This window comes from Arvicola amphibius, chromosome 2, assembly GCF_903992535.2.
Source record: "Arvicola amphibius chromosome 2, mArvAmp1.2, whole genome shotgun sequence".
Lineage (NCBI taxonomy): Eukaryota > Metazoa > Chordata > Mammalia > Rodentia > Cricetidae > Arvicola > Arvicola amphibius.
Window position 1 is genome coordinate 75,850,951 of NC_052048.2, and position 16,110 is coordinate 75,867,060.

At 40.6% G+C, this 16,110-nt stretch overlaps 1 protein-coding gene and 1 non-coding gene across 2 annotated transcripts in view; both read left to right on the forward strand.

The window, feature by feature from the left end:
• The window catches only part of Ptcd3 (pentatricopeptide repeat domain 3), a 34,192-nt gene extending 18,727 nt beyond the window's left edge, over window positions 1–15,465 (forward strand). The window contains exons 10-24 of the mRNA XM_038319606.1: window positions 827–914; window positions 2,178–2,238; window positions 2,646–2,731; window positions 3,465–3,609; window positions 4,513–4,563; window positions 8,726–8,815; window positions 9,037–9,065; window positions 9,824–9,930; window positions 11,106–11,184; window positions 11,275–11,365; window positions 12,046–12,131; window positions 13,091–13,239; window positions 14,113–14,154; window positions 14,561–14,719; window positions 14,909–15,465. Of these exons, the coding sequence (XP_038175534.1) occupies window positions 827–914; window positions 2,178–2,238; window positions 2,646–2,731; window positions 3,465–3,609; window positions 4,513–4,563; window positions 8,726–8,815; window positions 9,037–9,065; window positions 9,824–9,930; window positions 11,106–11,184; window positions 11,275–11,365; window positions 12,046–12,131; window positions 13,091–13,239; window positions 14,113–14,154; window positions 14,561–14,719; window positions 14,909–14,996 (1,351 nt within the window). The 3' untranslated portion in view covers window positions 14,997–15,465. The remainder of the gene's footprint in view (window positions 1–826; window positions 915–2,177; window positions 2,239–2,645; window positions 2,732–3,464; window positions 3,610–4,512; window positions 4,564–8,725; window positions 8,816–9,036; window positions 9,066–9,823; window positions 9,931–11,105; window positions 11,185–11,274; window positions 11,366–12,045; window positions 12,132–13,090; window positions 13,240–14,112; window positions 14,155–14,560; window positions 14,720–14,908) is intronic.
• Window positions 13,665–13,801, forward strand: LOC119808589. The gene has a single exon (XR_005284511.1). It is a non-coding gene; the product is annotated as a small nucleolar RNA SNORD94 (small nucleolar RNA).
• Window positions 15,466–16,110: the final 645 nt, after the last annotated feature.

Below are 16,110 nucleotides of genomic sequence, written 5' to 3' on the forward strand. Positions count from 1 at the left end.
AGAGTGTTAACTCCTGCCACCATACAAAACCCATTTAGGGTTTGACCTGATTGTCCTTTTTGTTTTTCCTCTGTTTTAGTTTCATTAATAGTGCAGCCTTGAGATGTAGATCCCTAATTCTGAAAGAGTTTGTGTATGAGAAATAGTTTTTTAAAAAAGTAAATAATACTCATGGTTGAATGTTTAATTAGAGAGTGCGTAAAATAAAAATAAGTACTCTGTGTGGATGTACAGAGAAGAACGGCTACTGTTAATACCAGAAATTGATATCCGGAGAGATGGCTCCGTAAAGCATTTCCTGTTCTCTAAGATGGCTTGAGTTCCCTTCCCAGCACCTGTAGTTCCAGCTCTGGGCGGTCTGACTTCTGTGGGCACTAGCACACGTGACACACATTGAAACAGATGACACGCACATGGACTTTGTAGAAAGATCTTGGCTCATATTATAGTTCTGTCCGGTTTCTTTAGATTAGGAAATATAAAGTTGAGTATACAGGAAAATGTATATAAAGTGTATCATTTTCTTTTCCTCTAGTAGAGGTCCAAAATCATTCACATTCGAGTCATGCTTGCCTTGGGAATTCTATTATCAGGAGACAAGAAGTGGGGTGGGGAACAGAGGAGATCCTGCACTGTGTATCTTGTCTGCAGAATTTTTCTTTACCTGGGGACCATGAGCTATGGGACAAATGCAGACCTTTGACCCTACATTTTTGAAATAATCCTGTCACACTCTTCTGGGTGGTAGAATGGTTATGAAGAAAATGGTGGCAGTTACTACTAGTTTTCCCAATGCTCTGGTTCATGTTCATTCTGTTGTTTCTAGAACACAAAACAATGCTGAGAGAGTCTTTGCTCTAATGCCAGAGAAGAATGCACACTCCTACTGCACAGTGATCCGAGGGATGGTAAAGGTACCTTCCATTATTTTCATCTTGAAGGTCTATTGAGTTGGTGATTCTTTTCCACCCTTAAACTAACATGGATGAGAAATGCCTGGGATCCTGGGTATATGGGGGTGGAGTCGGTTCTAAACAGGGTATCTGTTTGCTTCATACAACTTTTACACACATAACTTGAAAACAGTTTTGCTTAGACAGGGTCTCAGTGTATAACCCTGACTGGCTGGGTTGTTATGCAGACAAGGCGTAACTTCACAGCAACATGTCTGTCTCTGCCTTGTCAGAAAAGGTGCTTCAGTACCAAACAAGAGCTCTTTTCTTTTCCCACCCTCCTTCTCTCTCTCTCTCTTTTTTTTTTTTGACAGATAGGCTTTCTGAAATTGCCCAGGCTGGCCTCAGACTCAACAATTCTTTCCATCCTATCTCCAGAGTAATTGGGATCATGGGCATATACTACAGGACTTAGCAAAATCATTTTATGTAATATCTTTGGGAGCCTATGCTCTGTTTGTTTGTTGCTCGTTAAATGAGGTTCTATTTATGACTCAAAATTTTTGAGCTTCTCAGCATTTCAGAGTTTGGATTAGTGTTGAACAAGCGTTTTTGAGTTTGTTTTCTCTTTATTCATGTGTGTATGCTTCTGTCTATGTCTTAAGTGTTATATAGGAGTGTGTGGGGGTGTATATGCTTGTACACATGCATGTACACACACTTTCATTGTATTCCTGCAGTTGATAGTAGACAGTGCGGATACCTTGGAACCAGTTAACTACAGGCATGGGTGTGGGATTTAGAACTCTGGTTCTTGTGATGAGCACTTTTTTTTAAATTATTTATTTATTTATTATGTATACAATATTCTGTCTGCGTGTCTGCCTGCAGGCCAGAAGAGGGCACCAGACCTCATTACAGATGGTTGTGAGCCACCATGTGGTTGCTGGGAATTGAACTCAGGACCTCTGGAAGAGCAGGCAGTGCTCTTAACCGCTGAGCCATCTCTCCAGCCCCCTAAGGCTGAGTTAGCTCATCCTCTTGAAGATCAGATGGTTGGAAGTTTCCGTGTGTTCTGAGATGTCTTAGTGTTATGCTGTGAGTTGTCTAACATGCTCTTGCCTCCCCCTCAGTGTCACTCTTGTGACAGCCGAAAATGTCTCTAAAGCATTGCTAGTGTGCCCAGAAGATCCCTACTGCACTCGGATGCAAGCGAGGCTCCTGTTTAGTGTATTTACGTTCCCTGCTGGGAAGATTTTGATGATGTTGTTTTTCTCTCTCCAGCACCGAGCTTATGCACAGGCATTGAACTTGTATACTGAGTTATTAAATAACAGACTTCGTGGTGAGTTTGGGACTTCCCCCTAGGTGTGTCTTCCTCTAAGACTGTGGTTCTCAACCTTCCTAGTGCTGTGACCCCTTAATACAGTTCCTTATGTTGTTGTGACCCCCCAACCATGGAATTATTTTCTTGCTACTTCATAACTATAATTTTGCTACTGGTGTGAGTCCTAATGTAAATATTGGATGTCTGATATGCACCTGCAGGTTGAGAAACAATACTCGAACAAGAATTGGTGGAATCTTTGAGTTTTGTCTCGGTCATTGACCCATGATTGTTGTTTGGGGAGTTGTTTGACTTTTGCTGCCACACTAGTGATTAAGATGGGATTAGAGATCTGGTTCTATGACCATTTTCTCTTCACTTCAGCTGTTTTGAAATTTCCAACCTTAAGGTACTTTCTTTTACAGCTGATGTATACACCTTCAATGCATTGATTGAAGCTAAGATGTTTATTCCTGATGAGAAATTTGAGGACAAATGGAATTACATACTGGTAAGGAAACGCCTTCATTGTCTTCCTGTACCTTTGACTGAGAAATACTAATTTAGCATTTTTGTGGCGTTCCCTTGCTTAAGAAGCCTCTCTTGTGGGTTCCGAGGATACTGATTGATCTCTGACTCCATAGGCCTCTCTGACTACATAGATAGGATACAGGAAGAGTTGGGGCACTTAATGTCTAATTGATTTAATTGTAAGGTGCAAAGGTACATACCTACCTGTTGTAAAATTCTAACCAGGGAAGTTAAATTGGAATCACTGGAGAGATTTTGTCAAAACATAGAAATATACCATGGTTGCTTTTCATTTTAGTCTCAGTTTGGTGGAAGACTGCAGATCCCCCGTGGTGCATGATGGGATTTTGAGAGACAGACATATTGACGTATGATAGTGTTCAGAGGCTTTCTAGAAGATGAGATCCCTGGCAGGCAGTTCTTTGTCAGTTTTTGGTTTGGCTGGTTTTCTTTCAGAAAGGGTCTCACTATCTAGCCTTTACTAGCCTGGAGTTTGATGTGTAAGCCAGGGTGGCTTTGAACTCAGAGATCCTTTGCCTTTGAATCTCAAGTGCTGGACTATCAAACCAGGCTGTCTGTTTTTTAAAGCAAATAATTATTAAGTTAGGGGTATAGTTAATAATTTGTTTCATATGTGGCCACAGAATTAAATTCTTAGTGCTTTGTCAGATTATGCTGGAGTAAAAAATTTTTCCTGTTTTGGCTTCGCCCAGGATCTGCTGAAACATATGGTTGCACAGAAGGTGAAACCGAACCTGCAGACTTTCAATGCCATGCTGAAGGGTCTCCGGAAGTTTTACTTGCTTGGAAGGCTGCCAGCCTTACAGATATTACGTGAAATGAAATACATTGGAATAGGTAAGGGTACATCCTGGGTCCTCACTGAAGATGAGGTGAGCTGGCCTCTGGTCTCAACCACAAAAGCAGGAAGTGTCTTTACCTTTACCATTACTTTCCTGTTAGGATTTCCTTGTGGCAGGTGTAATTTCATGTGCAGTTGCTCCTTTTTGTCTTGGCATTCAACTCAGATAAAAATGTCTGATAAAATCATTGTGTGTGTGTGTGTGTGTGTGTGTGTGTGTGTGTGTATACATATATACTGGTTTTTGAACATTCCTAAACAATATAAGAATTGTTTGCATTACATTTGTGGCATAGCATATGTTACTGGGAATCTAGAAATGCTCTGACATGCACATCAGGTTGTATATGAGTCATACGCAAATACGTCACCATTTTATATGAGCATCTGAATAGCCGGGCATCAGGGGTCCTGGATACCAAGGGGTCCCATGCATACCAAGTGATAACTGTCTGGTAGGCAATGCCTTCTATTTCATATTTTTTACAGTAAATACAATTTTACTTTAACATTTGAAAGACTTTTTTTTGTAGTTCTCTTGATTTTAAAGGGAATTGATAACTTTGTTAGCCAGTTTTAAATTCCAGGATGTTTTTCTAGCATAATTAGGTATTCTAACTCAAATTATGTGCTACTGTATTGTAGGTGCTTCAGTAATTAATTTGAGATCAGTTGGGCATTGATTGACTTCGTGGTGCTTTGCTGTTGTCAGTAGTAAATCGCTCGTATGCATAGTAACAAAGTGTTGTCTTCGTGACTTCACCTTTTTGTGGGACGAGCTAAGAATGTCTTCAAAGGAATAGAAATATCTTTTGCTTAAATGTTACCACAATGCTTCAACTTTATTTTAGATAACTGTTATTTATTTCTCTTTTTCTCTATCTACTTGGTAATTTGAGAACCCTCACTTGCAACATACCATCATATTATTCGTCTCTTTTATCAGCGAGGTATGTATAACTTTACATTATTTTGATTTATATGAAAGTCATTTCTTTTGAGTTTATGTAATTATTGTAGTACTTGCTCCTTATATGAATTAAGAATAGAGGCTGGAAAGGAAAGATGGCTCAGTGGCTGAGAACACTGTTCTTTGAGAGAACAGTTCACTTCCTAGCATCCATCCACATGGTGCCTCACAATCATCTCTAATTCCAGTCCTCGGGGATCGATGATGCTTTTTACCTCCAAGGGCAGAAGCATAAGCATACATACAAACAAAACTCCATACACAGCTGGGCATGGTGGCGCATGCCTTTAATCTAACACTTATGAGTCAGTGGCAGGTGGATCTCTGTGAGTTCAATGCCAGCCTGGTCTACATGGAGAAACCCTGTCTTGAAAAACAAACAACTAACGTACACATAAATTTTTTTAAAAAAATTAAAGATAGAGAATTTAGCCCTGAGTGGTGTTGGATACCTGCAGTCCTAGTGCCAGCACTTAGAAGGCCGAAGCAGAAGAATCAAAGTTGGAGGCCTTCAAGACAATTATTTCCCAAAAAGAAAAGAAAATTCACAAATTAGCATTTAGTTTGAGCAAAAGGTTGCTCTTCAGAGTAGAACCCTGATTGTGACATGAATGCAAACTGGAGGGGCTATACAGTGTACTTGTAGTTGGTTGTCTGTACAGTGTACTTGTAGTTGGTTGTTTGTACAGTGTACTTGTAGTTGGTTGTTTGTACAGTGTACTTGTAGTTGGTTGTCTGTTCAGTGTACTTGTAGTTGGTTGTCTGTACAGTGTACTTGTAGTTGGTTGTTTGTACAGTGTACTTGTAGTTGATTGTCTGTACAGCGTACTTGTAGTTGGTTGGTTGTACAGTGTACTTGTAGTTGGTATTTTTTCTCCTTTGTTCCTTGGTCTTTGATCTTCTGTCTGTTGTGGGGTCCAGCACCCAGCTCCCAGATGAATCACACATGGAGGCTTATTCCGGTGTTTTAGATAAGCACAGTAACACAGCTTCACTTATGCTCAATATAATAACTTAGAAGTCATGTATGGGTAGTTTCAGTATATTAAAGAAAATGTGACTACATTCTTTTTCTTTGTGGGTTCCAAGAATTAAACTCCATCATCAGGCTTGGCAGCAATTATCCTTATGTAACACCGAGCCATCTTACCCCCCACAAATTACCCGCTCTTATTCTGCCACCCACACTCCTGTCATTCTTCCTCACAGTGGCTCCCTTCTACTTTTACATGTCACATATAAACAGAAGCATCTGCATAATCTGGGTTTTATGTGAAAAGGGAATGTAAGAGTTGTCTGGCTTATTTTGTTTAATAGAGTCAGCTCCAGTTCTGTTCTCCTGCAAATTGAATCTGTTTCTCCTAAATGGAATTCCATCATATATTCCAAACCTCCTCTCACTTGTCTGTAATAATTTGAAAAATCAAAGCAGGGAGATCAGATTGATGTTGGGCCAGCCTATGATATATGAGTGTCAGAAAAAGGGAGTGAGAGGCCCTAGGAAGATAGGTCACTTAGTAAAATGTTTGTTACACAATTGAAAAACTATGGAGTTTGATCCCAGAAGTGTGGTAGCACACTCGTAGTCCCGGAAGGTATGGGCAGACTCTTTGCCTTAGGGCCATCCAGCCTAGCCATTTTACCCTTACCTTGCTCTTGTCATTCCATTTTATCATAGCACCACGACAGACCCTGTGACAAAGAGGCAGATGCTTCAGTGGGTTAGGTCTTTGCAAGCCTTGGGAATTTAAATTAGATTCCAGAACCAGTTTGAAGCCAAACCATGTAATAAGTGTCTAATCCCACCATCCATGGTGAGACGAGATGAAAAGACCATAGAATTCCTAGAAGCACCTCACGGGTGAACCTGTGAGTCCTAATCTCTGTACCTTAATGTTGAGATTAGTAAGCATATTTCCTTTTCAGAAAGTTCTTGCCTATGCCATAGTTTTAAAGTGATGTCTCTTTGGTTTTTATTTAGTATTTCTGAGTATTATGTCCTTCATTAGTCTTTGACCCATTTTTGATTATTTTTGTACACAGTATGATTATTTTTTTCTATATATAGAATTTTGAGGGCCACAGAGATGGCTTAAGCCAGTGGTTCTCAACCTTCCTGATGCTGTGACCCTTTATAACAGTTCCTCATGTTATGACCCTGAGCCATAAAATTATTTTCATTGCTACTTCATAACTGTGCTTTTGCTACTGTAATGATTATAAATATCTGATATACAGGATCTCTGATATGTGACCCCTGTTGAAAGGATAATCTGACACCCACAGGTTGAGAACTACTGGCTTGACTGGTTATGAGAACTGGTTGACCTTACGGAGGACTCATGCTCCACTCCTAGCACCACAGACTCACTTCCACCTGTCACTCCACCTTCTGGGCAGCTGGCATTTTCTTTTGGATTCCTAGAACACCAATACACATATGGTACTCATTCACGTATGTCAGTAGTTCTGGGGTCACATATCAGAGATCCTGCACAGTTGGGAAGAAACAACTAAAATAATTTTATGGTTAGGGGATCACCACAAAATAAGTAACTCTATTAAAAGGTCTCAGCATTAGAAAGGTTGAAAACCACTGATATATATGAATAAAATAAAAACCTTTTGTCAAAAAGGGTGTGTTTCTACAGTGTTTTTCTTGGTCTTTGCTATATGAATTAATTGCTGAGTCCTCTCTCTCCAGTTCTGGCTACGTGTGTGTTTGTGATAGTGATAGGGATGTAAGTTTTAGTGCTCACGAAGAAGCACTAGGGGAAACAGTGGTGTTAAACACACCGGGTTGTCTCTTCAAGTGGAGAGATAACGTGTTTTCCTTCCGAAAGACGGGAATAGCCTGGTAACTGGTATAGCCTCACCACACTTGCTCCTCCAGTCCCTTCTTGTGTGTTTTGTTTACCTTGAGCCTGTCATTATGGAAGAGCCCAATATCACTTATATTCCATAGTTTTGATGTAGCCATGCTTTACTGTACACATCGGATTGAGTTCGTCATCAACAGGAAACTTTGTCCACGTTTGGCTGTGCTTAAATATGCCTAAAATAAACTACCTGGTTCATTAAACCCTCAGAGTTTGAACTAGCACCCACTATTGAGTTATGTTGAACTGGACTGACTTCTTGCTTCTTGTGAATTGACATTCTCCTGACCATGGTTTTTGCAAAGGCACCCCCTACCCATCCCAATAGGTGTAGTTTTGACCCTATTCTGTTACCTTTTCCAAAACCCAGTTATTTTGCTGTGTAGCATAGAATGTCTTGAACTTGATGTGTAGCTCAGGTGAACCTGACTCACGGTCTTTCTACTTCACTGTTGGAATTAAAAGTCTGTGTGGCCATGACTGGCTCATATGGCTTTACCAATTGCCCCATCCACTAATCCATTCTGTAGTTGGATATTTTTTTCTTGGCTACCTTATCTGGTTTTACTTTAAAAGAACACAGATACCACCAAATAATTTGGTTAAGTGTGTTAATTTGAGATTGGGAGCTGTTGGTATTTGTCCCACTTGTTGGAGGGAGAGGGGCTGCTTGGTTGTTCCTGGCTCCTCAGCCCCGAAATTACCACACAGAAACTGTATTAATTAAATCACTGTGTGGCCCATTAGCTCTAGTGTCTTATTGGCTAGCTCTTACCTATGAATTTAACCCATTTCTATTAATCTGTACATCACCACGAGGTCGTGGCCTACCAGCAAAGTTTCAGCACATCTATTGCCAGTGGCGGCTCCATGGTGTCTCTCTGACTCTGCCTTCCTTCTCCCATGCTCTAGGCCAAGTCAGTTAGTTCTTTATTTATTAACCAATAAAAGCTACACATAGACAGAAGGACCTCCCACACCACCCACTCAAGAAATTTGAGCTTTTTAGGAAAAAAATGAATAAAAGTGAAGAAATCTAAGTAGAACATAAGAACAGAGCATAGTGATTCTTAGAGATTTTACCAGTACTTGGGCTCTGGGCTATACTGGTCTCTTTAAGCAGGTTTCGGCCCTGCCAGGTCTTAGGCTAAAGATGGAGGCATCAAATAGGCTTTTATAACTGGGGGCTGTGAAGTTGGTACTACTTATGGAAGTGAACTCCTGATTTTAAAAAAAAAAATCATTTGCCTTACTTTTCTGCAGCTAACACTATAAAAACACCGTCCCTCATCATCTATGATATCATGCAGGAGTTAGAGGGAAGGACATTTTCCCCACGGGACCTGGATGATGGTATGTGCAGAAATTACTTGTGCTATTCCTCTAGCTCATGATGGGTGATTTGCCTGAGTGCCATTAGAGGCCTTGTGTTGACGGCAATGTTTATTTATCTGAATAATAATATATGGATTGAATATTCTGAAAAAGTCAAGATGTCTGTGGCATAGTAATGTAATTAATATGAAAATAAACTTACATCCATAGCAACCAAACTTGTGAACTTTACTTTTCAGATAAATTTTTTCAGTCGGCCATGAATGTAGTAAGTGCCATTTCCTAATTTTCCCTCTTATTTCTTCATTTTTACCTGTAACTGAGTGCTTCTGCATGTCCTTTCAGTTTTAATTCTCTGGTCATGTCTTTGCTTCTACTTTCCTTCTTTCTGTACAGTCTATACTTTCAAAACTTTAAAAAAAATCATACCCCAGCTCTATTCTTTATTGTGTTGTCCTTTATGCCTGCTTTGATAGCTTTCAGAATGGTTTTTGCCCATTAGCTTTGTAGATTGATGGAAATAGATTATGATGTTGGTTTTCATTTTATCGTCACCATAGGAGAAATTTTTCTCCTATGTTTTCTGGATGAGTTGAAAACATCCTGTTTAGGGCTCATAGGTACTCAGATGCAGCCCTATGGTAGTATATGTCAGAGGAGGGGAGAACTAGTAAGTATTTCAAGGCTGCTTCTTCAAGCTGTTTCATGGTGATTTTAATGGTGCACTGGAATTGCTAACTCAATAATTTTGTTTTAAATTTCATAAAACTAGGGTTTATTTTTTGTGACTTTTTTTGCTGTCAGTTAATAAATTGAATATTGTTAGTTAAATATTTATGCAAAGAAATGTGCTTTAAGACAAGGTTTTTCTGTGTAGCCCTGGCTGTCCTGGAACTCTGTAGACCAGGCTGATCTCAAACTCACAGAGGTCCACCAGCCTCTACCAGAAATGCATACTTTTTCATTATATGTTGAGTCTGTTTGGCTTACAAGAATGTCTGGGTAATATTAGTTGCAAATTTTCAGTGTTCATCTCTCAGAGATTTAGAACTTGCTTACCAAGTACATCGTCTTTTAAATACGGGGAATAACCGGAAATTGATTGGAAATGATCTTCAACTCAATTTCTATTAGTAAGTATGTTACTTTGTATTTTTGAGAGAGAGAGAGAGAGAGAGAGAGAGAGAGAGAGAGAGAGAGAGAGAGAGAGAGAGAGAGAGAGAGAGAGAGATTGTCTGTGAGTGTATGCACACACCTGGTAGGCCTCCTATCTGCTCTACCTTGGAGTTGGTAACATGCATTTGCTAGGAATGCTTGGTTTGTTGCTTGGTTTCTGGGATCTAAACTCTGGACCAAGGGCTCTTAACTCTTGAGCCATCTCTCCTTTGACTTTAATCACTGGATTCTGCAGTGGGAGAAAGTTAATGACTGTTTATCTCAGCTCTAGTTTTAGGTTGTCTGCCCATTAAGTCATAGTTATTGAACACTGGGAGATTAAAGCAGTGGGCTGAGGTAGGTAAGAATGAGGTCCTGAGTTCAGGCCCCAGCACTCACTGGTGGTATTGTGTCCGTAACCCCAGCATGAAGGAAGAAGTAGAAATACGCAGATCCAGGCTAGATGACCTCAGGGTGGTCAGAGCAGCGGAGCTGTCGTCCAGTGAGACGGACAGCAGTTGAGGACACCTGAAACAGCCTACTAGCTGTCCTGTATTCACGGGACAGGCAAGCGCGTCTGCATAATACATACTAACAAAGATATGAAAAGCAGTGATAAAATGACCCGTCTAGTGTGTATTTAGAGATTTTATCTTCTTTGTTAACATTTTATAACTTTATGTGTCATGGTTGTGTCCTCTGAGTACTTTCAATACAAGTAATATTTACTTCAAATAATAGTTGTAGGATCTGAGCAGACAGCCCAAATAGTCCAGCTGAGGAACAAAAGATCTCAATTGGGTAATTAATTATAGCTAGCACTTCCTTGGTGAAACGTTGACCCTTGTAACTGGAAATTGTAAATAGTTTTTATTATTGCATGTATGTGCCACAGCATGGGCGTCCGGGGTGGGGGTTCAAGGACAACTTTCCGTTCTCTCCTACCTTTACATGTGTTCCAGGGATGGGACTCAGGTTGCCAGGCTTATGTGTCAAAAATACCTTTACCCCCTGGACCATCTCAGTAACCTGAAATTAGAAACATTAAAAGTCTATGTTTAATACATGAATAACTATACTGAGATTTGACTCATTTTTTACCTCATTGTTAAGCACACAGGCTTTAATCTAAACATGTGTTTTCTCTCCACAGTTCGAAGTTTTTCAGTTTGATTTGTTCAATGGAACAGATTGACGTCACCTTGAAGTGGTATAAGGACCTAATACCTTCAGTAAGAGGATTACTTGTCTTTTGTGTTTATAGAGGGCTGGGTATCTTTCCTGATGGATACTTTTAAGTCATGTTTGTTCTTCTCTCTCAGGTCTTCTTTCCCCACTCCCAAACTTTGATAGGGCTTCTCCAAGCATTGGATGTGGCCAATAGGCTAGAAATGGTTCCTCAGATTTGGAAAGGTTAGTGTCAGTTTTTGCAACACCATCTTAACTTCTGTTAAGTAACACATTTGTGTTTTTAGGACTGAAAACTTTCATTCTTAACTAAATTAACACATTTGTTAAGGCCAAACTTGTGGACTATTGCTCCTGTTATATTGGATGATTATACATGGAAAATATGCTCGGGTTTTTTTTTTTTTTTTTTTTTTTTTTTTTGCATTTCTTAAATAATGGGATCTGGGAAGGATTGCTAATCATGTAACGTAGCCTGCCATAAAGCCTGATTGATCTGGTGCAGTAAGGATCAGAGGCAGTGCTGATGGTGTTGCTAAATTAATAGTTATGAACGGAGTTGTGTCTCAGTCAGTTTCATGTGCTTCAAATATCAGTGCTTTGAGAATGGGTACTGAAGTCCTGCTCTGTCTTACTTAAGTATTGTGCACATGCTGTGTTTTACATTGACTGCAAACAGTTCAAGGCAAAAGATCTCATTGTATAGCTCTGGCTGGCCTGGTATTCACTTTGTAGACTAGGCTGGCCTTGAGCTCTCAGAGATCCTCTGCATCCCAGAGTGCCAACTTCCTCACCCACCAAAAGTTAAAAGTCTGTAGTGGATAAAGGTTCACCAAAAAGATGTTCTGCATTTTGATGATCACTGTTATTTATTTATTTGTTTGTTTGTTTGTTTATGCTTTAAGATAGTAAAGAGCATGGCCATACTTTCCGAGATGCCTTAAGACAAGAAATCTTGATGCTCATGGCCAGGGATAAACACCCACCAGAGGTAAGACTGTCTTGAGGCTCAAGTTCTATCATTAGATGTATACTGCTGACCTGTGCATTTGCTAAAATTATGTCCTTTCCATGGTTGTTTCCCTGAATTTACTCATCTTTTGTTGGGTTCAGATATGCAAATCTAGATTTAGGTTAAATATGCATTACCAGTAGCAAAATACCAATCTTAGTGTTAGCCTCATTTCTCTAGTCTAAAGCAGGCAGCAGGAAAATAGTTATGACAATGAATGCCAGATTATTTTGTAGGTATTCCAGGGGCTAGAGAGCTGACTCAGTGGAAAAGCACTAGAGGACCAGGGCTCAGTTCCCAGTCCCCACATCAGGCAGTTCACAAATAACTGCACTCAAGTGCATTGCCTCCCCTCCTCACCCCAATAATTAAAAAATAAAGAGTTGGAGAGGTGGCTCAGTGATTAAGGGCAATGTGCTCTTCTTTCAGCGTGCCCTGGTTCGATTCCCAGAACCCAATTGGAGGCTCACAACTGTCTGGGACACATGCAGTTAGAACAGCCATACACATAAAATAAAAATGACTTTTTTATTATTAGAGTAGGTTGGTTGTGTTTTTCTCTGTAATTGCTACCTGAAGAGAAGTGAGGTGGCTCAGTGGATAAAGGAGCTTTCTACCAAGTCTGATGATCAAAGTTCTTTCCCTGGGACCTACGTGGAAGGAGGAGAGAACCTGCCATCACAGGTTGTCCTCTGACCTCTGCACATGGGCTCTGGCGCCCTTTTGTGCACATCTATACACAGTCAGTCAATAAATTAATACAAAACCTTTTAAAGGAAATTCATGATCTATTTCAAACATGTAGTTAACTATTATTGCAAAACAGGTTCGGGCTTCTTTTTACTGTATTTCTTGTTAGTCATGCATGTGATAGTTTCTTGGATTTTAAATTCTTGTCAGACCAGCTAGGCAGTTCTGCTGACTCTTAGAGCCTCTAGCTTCAGGTGGCATTTGCTGACTGTGCTGCTGATATCAAATCCACATATGAAAGCCAAGATGCCCAGCAGACTGCTCTTGATTGGCCAGCCAACTCTCTACAGTGTATAGCTGTCCTTTTTTTAAGAGGTGGCAAAACCCAGGAAGCATGGTGAGTGTAAATACCAACATTTATTCTTAAAGCCAAAACATGGACTCAGGTTGATAGATGAGTGTTCTCTAATTCAGCTTAGTGACAGGAACAAACCTGAATGTACAGTGGGGTTTTGGTGGACATTTGTGAATACCAGTTAAAAAGCAAACTTTTGGTAAGGCCAGTGTGTATGGTTTATTTGAGAAGGGGGTATTGTTCAGGCAAGCTGAGAATTGATGTTTCATTTTATATCTTTTGGTTTTCTGTGTGTATCTCATGAATGTATTGGATATCTATTGCTAGTCTATTGTTTAAAACATCTTTTTCTGAAGAAGAATCTTGTTTTTGGGTTGTAGCTCACTTAAATGTGACCTGTTTAGCATTGTGTTGTCAGTAAAGACAGACAAAGCATTTGCATGGTCAGGTAGATTGACACACTGAAGCAGGCTGTGATGATTGGCGCAGGGGTACGGACCTCAGCTGAGTCATGGGAGCTGAATGTATGTGTTTTGCCTTTGTCTTGCATGTGGCAGGCTGATGGCATTCACATATATGAGACTGTTGCCTTAATCTGAGCCTGTTCTTCATACTGGGTTTTAGGGCAGACTGACTCAGGCTTTAAGAGGGAAATAGGTTAAGCGCACCCCACTGCCTCTTCTCAGCTGCACATTGTTGCTGGATCCCTCCTGCCCTGGAGGACAACACTACAAGCAGTCCTCATCCCTGGCCACATCTCAGCTGTGCAGCCAGAACTAGTTGAGACCACAGGAATTGAGGGAGTCTGTGTAACTCTTTAGGTCACTTAGTTTCTGAGCCTGCGAAGAGACAGACCAGCTTTGTGTGGCCGCCACTTGTTTTCCTGTCGGCAGTCATCTCTTTCTTCTTTGACAGGAAAATGTTGGCGCTTTTCAAAAAGCATAATAAGATTCCCAGGTAAGTTGACATCAAGAGGCCTCACCTGGTAGAGGCTTGAATTAGTCACATGGGCTTTGAAATTTCTTCACGTACCTAAGCCACTGCATTTGAGGGAGGGCTTTTTGGCTAGACAGGCAAGCATTTCATATCCTACCATTCAGGGCATCCTGAGGAAGCTTGTTCCCCATTCAGGGATAATATCTTGGGGATATACAGAAGGTCATTTTGTAACTTCCTTCCAGAGTTAATGAGGATTTGACTAATAAACATATTCTCAACTTTTCCTGTGAATATTTGACTAAAAGTTAAGGGTCTAAGTTGGGGGCACTGGAGAATTTATTAAGAGCACTTTGCTTGCTTTTACCTATGTCTTTGATAGGGAAAAAAAAGTGAGTTGGGGGCATTCAGTTTCTTTCTCTTACAGAACTGAATTGCTGGAGGAGTTTATGGACACTGCAAAAGCATCTGCGAGCTCTGATTTGGCCATTGAGCTGGTGAAGCTGGCAAGTGCCTTCAGCTTGCCTGTTTGTGAGAGCCTTGCCCAACGAGTAATGACAGAGTTCACAGTCAACGAAAAACAAAAGTAAGTCTGTGTATCTCCTCTTTGGGTGCGTCTCACTTTCTCAGGTACGATATTGTTCCCTTACAAAGCCGGGGTGGTGATGTAATAGTTGTTTCTTCTGTCGTGTGAACTGTTGGAGCTTTCCTTTGTTCTTAAAGCTGCTGGGTTGTATATGTCAGAGATACCAAACACCATTTCTTTTCCTTACAGGGAAGCCCTGGGTAACTTCACTGCGTCAGAGAGCAGTAGCGATGGAGACAGCAGCAGTGACAGTGACAGTGAAGACAAAAGAAAGTGAGGTGGCTCCCCACAGCTGCTGGAACGTGGAGATGTAAACTCAGTGGTGCCGCACTAGCCAGACACAAAGGAGTCTTCTCCCCCACCACTGAGATGCAGATCTGGGCAGCTTTTGCCTAAACAGTGACCAGCACTATGAGGTCTGTAGCTCTTACAGAAGAATAAATTCCATACAATGCAGTGTCTGCAGACTCATTCCCATTAATCATCATGTTAGAGCTCACTGACCTTTGCTGCCCACCTGCTCTGTGGTGTGCTGGCCCTTTGGCCTAAAAATACCAGTTTGAACTGGTTCTCATGCAGGTACATAATTGCTGTTGTATTGATCATATCCCAGTTTGGGGAGTACTTAATGTGAATAACTGTCTTAGAACCAATTAAATCAGAAGCAAGTTACTGGTTTTAGGTTACACAACTGGCAAAATGATTAAATAAACTGATCCAGTGTGTGCTTTTATTTAAAAACTGAATATAGTCTTTATTTTTTGTATGCATGTATATGGTCATATGGAGGCCAGAGGTCAATAGTGTCTTCTCCAGTTGTTTATCTAGGTTTATTTCTTCAGGCAGGACCTCTTCCTGAGCCTAGAGATTGCTGGTCATTAGACCGGTTAGTTGGCCAGCCCTGGAGATCCGCCTGGCTTTTCTACATAAACACTTGGGGATCTGAACTGAGGCCCTCATACGCACATGACAAGCACTTTACAAAGGGAGTTTCCTTTCCAGCCCCAGCCTTGTCTTCTAATTACAATACCCAAGAAAGTCTGAGTTGTAGGAGTGGTACAGCTCTTGCCTAAGCACATGGGTTCCTCCATTTTTTTCTCCCCCCTCCCCCCACAAAACATTTTGGCCCATATGGGCACTTTATAAGTAGATGTTTAAAGTGATCTAGGGGGCTAGTGATGACAAAAGGATATGAAATGTCATGACACTGTATTGCTACTGATCACCTTGATCAACTTTATATTAATCATGTTGCTTTTAAATGATAGTAATAGATAGAAATTTGAGGTTTTCAGGGCTACGTTCACGAGTGCGTCCGCCACCATACAGTCCTCAGATAATAACTAAGACACCAAGTTCTGCACTGATGAGGAACAGCTTTATCTTGTCTG